Genomic DNA, 5,710 nt, shown 5'->3' on the forward strand with positions numbered 1-5,710 from the left:
GAATTTGTATGCCTTGGAGTCCTTGGTTTCTGAATGGCCACCTTTTTTCTCACTCATCTCCAACTCTGAGAAGTGCGTCATTGCATGCTACCAAAAAAAAAAAAAAAAAAAAAAAAAAAAAAAAAGGGATGAAAACAATCAACAGCTTATTGTACAAGCTATTTCATTTGTCTTACACTAAAGAAAAATATTTCCAAACAAATGTTTGCCCAAAATTAATCATGGAGATAAACTCTTTAACTATACTGTTTTCAAGGAGTTTATGTATCTAGATACACAAGCTATAAGCACGTATATCAGTGAACACATTTTTGTGCCCATTCTCTTTTGGAAATAAAAGCACAGCACACACACAAAACAGAAATAGCAGGAAAAAAAATCTTACAAGGAATAGAGGCTATAAACTACCTTTTGAATGTTTGGAAATAAAATTTAACTTTAAAGGCTTATGTAATATTGTAATAACAATAATATGAAAACATAAATTTGAAGAACTCACCTCATAGTGAATACTAGGCAGACATAAAATACTGTCCTTTTTTAATTCTTCAAGTCATGTAATTAAAATGGGCACTCAGGGGGTCATTTAAATAACTTCATTTATTTTTATAAAGATACAACAAATTCTTCTTAACATTCCAAAACAAGTAGCCTATTCATCTTTGAAATAAAAGTAAAAATCTTAGAAAATTCCTATACAACATGTATCATAATTAACTATCAAGTTAAATGTATGCTATATCCCATTCTGCCAAAAGGTAGGGGAGTGAGAGAGAGAGAGAGAGTGTGTGTGTGTGTGTAAGTCACACGATCCTGCAGAATCACAGCTGCTACACATCTTCTCAAGCAAGTATCAAGTAAGGTATTCTGAGCAGCTAGATATATTGGTTATTTTATCAACAGAAAAATAAAGTCAATTGATAGGTAAATGCCATGCATTTTTAAGAAATTATTCACAATAAAACTTCTGTTACAGGCTGAGCATCTCTTATTGTAAATACTTGGGACAATTATTTTAATTTTTATCAGATTTTGGAATATGTACATATACATAATAGGGTATCTTGGGGATGAGAAACAAGCCTAAACATAAAATTCATTTATGTTTCATATACACTTCACACACATGACCTAAAAGTAATTTTATTCAGTATTTTTAACAATTTTGCATATGTAACAAAGTTTACGTTAAGTATTTGTTTGTGTGCTTTTCCACTTGGGGCATGATGGTGGCATTCAAAAAGTTTCAGATTCTATAGCAATTCAGATTTTGAATTTTTGGATTATAGATGCTCAAACTGTATCCGCATTCAGATGACGTTCTCTCATAACATATAACTTAAAGTATACAGACACATGTACATCCTAAGTACTACTATTCACATTCCCTTACTGGACATAATACATACATTCAAATTACCATAAGCTTCATTAGTCAAATCTGCATAGTGCCATGTCCTACCATATTTCCCCAGTCCTCTTTACAGATTTAAACTGTAACAACCGGTAAAGTTGCTAAAATTTGGGTGGAGGGGCTCACCTGCAATGCCCGTTGCTCCCAACTGCACTAACTAGAATCTGCATACAGTTCAGTAGTAACACACTTGAATCGGTCACCCACGCAACCTGCTGAGGTAGCGACTCTCTTTATCAGGTTAGATGGCTTTGGTTTCAGAATTTTGCCATCATTTGATTTGGCCTCATTGGCTCCATCTCTCGTGTAAGTAGAGACTATGTCCATACTTAGTGGGGCACGGCCAAGGCAATATGGTTTGGGATACTCTTGGATTTTACCAAATGTTACAGCATGACCATCACTCACTAGAGCTGGCTCCAGGAATGGTGTTGAAACTGGCATCCCTAGGTTCTCTTTGTTGGCTGGAGTCTGTTTGAGAGTATAAGCTTCATGCAAGTCACCAATGTGCCCCAACTCCTCTCTTAGGGTGATAAAATCACCATGCTGCTGCAAGGATAGCTTGACAATTGGAGGCTTCACAGGCTTGGCATTCTGACCAATATTTTTCACTGTAAAGCATGGTTTGGACATGTCTGCATCAGTTTTGGCATCTGATTCTTCTTGGAGAAGGTCTATGTAAACAATCTTGTTATTTCTGCTAACAGTGTTTCCTTGGTTCCAGCTGAGGTTTAGTTTTAGATTGTCAGTGTGGACTTCTGGATGAAACTCTGTACTGCTAGCTTCCAACATCTCAGAAAATTGATTCTGGAGAGTTGGGTCTTTGTGGCAGGCTCTTTCATGAGAATGGGACCTCCTCTCTGGTTTCTCCTCTTTTTTCTCTTTGTTGGCTGGAGTCTGTTTGATAGTATAAGGTTCATGAAAGTCATCAAAGTGCCCCAACTTCCCTCTTAGGGTGATGAAATCACCATGCTGCTGCAGGTATGGCTTGACAATTGGGGGATTGGCAGGTTCAGCATTCTGGCCAATACTTTTTACTACGAAGCTGGGTTTAGACATGTTTGCATCAGTTTTAGCATCTGTTTTTTCTTGGAGATGGTCTACATAAACAACCTTATCACTTCTGATAATCTTACCTTGATTCCAGCTGGGGTTCAGTTTTAGACTGTCATTGGCAACTTCTGGATGAAACGCTGTACTGCTAGCTTCCAACATCTCAGAAAACTGATTCTGGAGAGTTGGGTCTTTGTGGCAGCCTCTTTCTTGGGAATGTGACCTCCTCTCTGGTTTCTCCTCTTTAGTGATCTCTATGGGCCTGTGTGTTATCAACATGAGTTGCACCCTGCCAGATCCCATGGCATCTTGGTAGATCAGAAACTCTGGATGGCCCATGGGCACCACATAAGGCAGTCTAGGCTTTGGGGCAAGATGCTCCAGAAAAAGACTATTGTTGGGCAACAAAACTGGATGAGGGCAGACAGCCCCTTTGTCATTTAAGAAGAAGGGTCTTACAGCAGTGGCCTTAGGTACTGGGTAAGGAAAGTAACTTCTGGGGTGGGAAATTGATAGGGGCCTGAAAGCCTCATTTGGAGGTAGAAATATGGGGCTTGGTTGAAGGCCATTCTTATTTGCTTTGAAACTCAGTTCTGGGCTGCTGGCTTTGGCATCCTTGCTGCTAGTGCTGCTGCTTTGCTTGACAGGCATGGTTGGAGGCTGGCCCACTTGCTGAATGATGGATGGTGTGGTATCCACAGAGCTCCTGTTGGTCCTAGTGCCATCTGTCCCATCTGGGGTTGGGAACTGGTAATATAGAGGTAATACAGAGGTGAGGTGGCCGGCACAGGACACCGACCCCAAAACATTAGGGATCATAGTTCATTTGCCATTCATGCAAAGATGAAAAGAATTTTTCTGTTGTATTATCATCCAGTACATCACCTTGTTTTTCAGCATGCGTTCACCATTGTTCCCTTCATTAGTTCTTGGCCTGGGTACTACCCAGGATGATGGATCAGTGCTAATAAATTCAGATCTATAGATAGCACAGCCATTTCTTGGAGAAGATGTTTCTTTCAGAATCTCACTTCTGGAGAGCACTAAGCCACTTCCAGCCATGCTGTGAACGAGGCCCATGGAAGCCATCTTTTCATGTGATCAGCTTTGGAAGCATCTACCTCCACCACTTTAGAAGACAACTCTACTGGCTTATTTGAGATGCTTTTGGTAATACTCTGTTTCTCTAACAGGGGAGGTAAGCCACCATCTTTCCTGTCTTGAGCCACTGTCTTCCAGTCATACATGGGGACTGGCTGAGCACTCTCACTCACTTCCAGGGTCTCAGGATATTTGCTATTGGAGAGCCTCGCTGTGGGGAACTCACTACCCATCATGTATGGCTTTGACAGTGTGACTGAAGGAGCAGTGGAGATCCTGGAATAATGCTCATGGAACTCAGAGAATGTGTCTGCAACAGCCTGGGTGGTAAGGTGGACCTGGGGTGAGGGCTGAGGGGAGGCAGGGAACACGAGAGTTATATCCCCTGGAAAGCCACTAGCAACTGCCTTGGCAGATGGCACCATAGTTGTTTCCTGTTCTGAATATGAGGATAGGTGTGGGAATTGATGGAGTTCTGGGGACTGATGGCCATCCTTCGTGGTAGTCTTTTGTCTGCACAACAGAAGAGAGGCAGAATGGCAGAGATGGCCAAAGGTGTCGAAAGCCTCATGGGTGATGCCAAGGACAATGGGATGTGGGGACTGAAATAGTGAGGTGGTGACAGGTAGGAAAATTGCTCCCTATTTCTGTTTCCTGGAGAATATAGTGGCTGGGCCAAGTTGTAGGACTGCTGAGGTAGCAAGAACATGTTCTGTGAATACATATTTGGCAAATCAAGGGAAGGATAGATGGCTTGTGTGGCACTCTCCATGTAAGGATTGACACAGGGTAGCTGCAGGTAATTAGCATTATAGATGTTGAAAGGCCTACGATTGTGGCTGGTAGGCCTGTCCAAGCCAAGTGTTTCTGCTGTGCTGAAAGCATTTTGTATTCCAGGTGGTGTGTTTTACATACAGCAGTGAAGCAATCTGGGAGTTTTTCAAAGACAGCAAAATCTTCCACTATCTCAGGTATATTTAGTTTGAACTGCATCTCTGGATTTATTTCTGAAGAAAACCCAAGGCCACCTACAGTGTTCATGGCAACCTCATGATCTTGTTTGGAGTCCATTCTGCTTAAACTGGAAAGACAGTGTTTCTGGGGAACTGGAGCCCTTCCTGTTTCAGGCCTGTGTGGTCCATGATCAGTGCTTCCAGGCCGTCAATCTGATAGGCCAATTTGCATCCACCATGGCAGAGCAACAACACAGAAGTTACTTGGGACACTCCTTCAAATCAGCAGTACCAGTACCTAAGAAAAACTGCCAAGTAGTTCAATATGACATCAGCCTAACATCTGAGCAGAAGGGGTTTAAGATAAAGTAAGAAAGATAGTGTCTGCGTGAACTGCTTTTTTCCCTTATGCAGACTCCTTCTTAGGGCATTGTGCTGCCTGTTTTCTTCACACCTCTGTTGAACTGAAATTCTAAAACCATAAAACAGTGATCCTTTCAGATTTAAAGGATATTAAGTTGCCTATTCACTCTGGAAATTTTGCCTTCTCAGCAAAAATTATTTGCTGCAACTTAGAAGCTACCAACTCCAAAACTGTCAGCACCACTGTTACTGGGTAAAGAACTTACACTAACCCTCCCAAGGCCTGTTAAGGTTTAGATAAGATGAGTATTCACTTAATTTTTCTTGAGTGTAGGAAGTCATTTTTAACAGAATAAACAACCTTCAGTGCAGTGGACAACAAAAACTCTAGCCTGGGCAACACAGTGAGACCCTATCTCCAAAACAAATAAAAATATTTAAAAATTGTAGGTGACACACAGTTTTATAACATAACCATCAGCTGCTATAGTCTAAACAGGAAGCTGCACATATGTGCCAGGCTGCTGTATCTGTCTTGGGGCTTGTTTTCAAAAGTAAGTAAAATATTTGGTGTCATCTTTCAAATCCCCAGGATAAAATCACAAATATGCAGCAGAAAAAAATGCAGCATTTCCCTGAAAAGCACCTTTAATTATTTACTGCTTAGACAGAGAAGATCCTACAAGAAAAGAAAGTTACAGGTAGTATTCCTGATGAACACATACATAAATTCTCAAAAACTACTAGCAAACTTAATATAAGAACACATTAAAAGAATAATTAACCATGATCAAATGGTATTCATCTCTGAGAAACATAGTTTAAC

General features: G+C 40.7%; 1 protein-coding gene across 1 annotated transcript; it reads right to left on the bottom strand.

Moving 5' to 3' along the window:
* Positions 1 to 1,567: 1,567 nt before the first annotated feature.
* LOC129053360 (BCL-6 corepressor) lies at positions 1,568 to 3,118 on the bottom strand. Its single transcript, XM_054545391.1, has 2 exons — positions 2,691 to 3,118; positions 1,568 to 2,267 (listed from the first exon to the last, which is right to left on the bottom strand). Exons 1-2 carry the CDS (start codon positions 3,116 to 3,118, stop codon positions 1,568 to 1,570), a joined length of 1,128 nt encoding a protein of 375 aa, XP_054401366.1.
* Positions 3,119 to 5,710: the final 2,592 nt, after the last annotated feature.

This window comes from Pongo abelii, chromosome Y, assembly GCF_028885655.2.
Source record: "Pongo abelii isolate AG06213 chromosome Y, NHGRI_mPonAbe1-v2.0_pri, whole genome shotgun sequence".
Lineage (NCBI taxonomy): Eukaryota > Metazoa > Chordata > Mammalia > Primates > Hominidae > Pongo > Pongo abelii.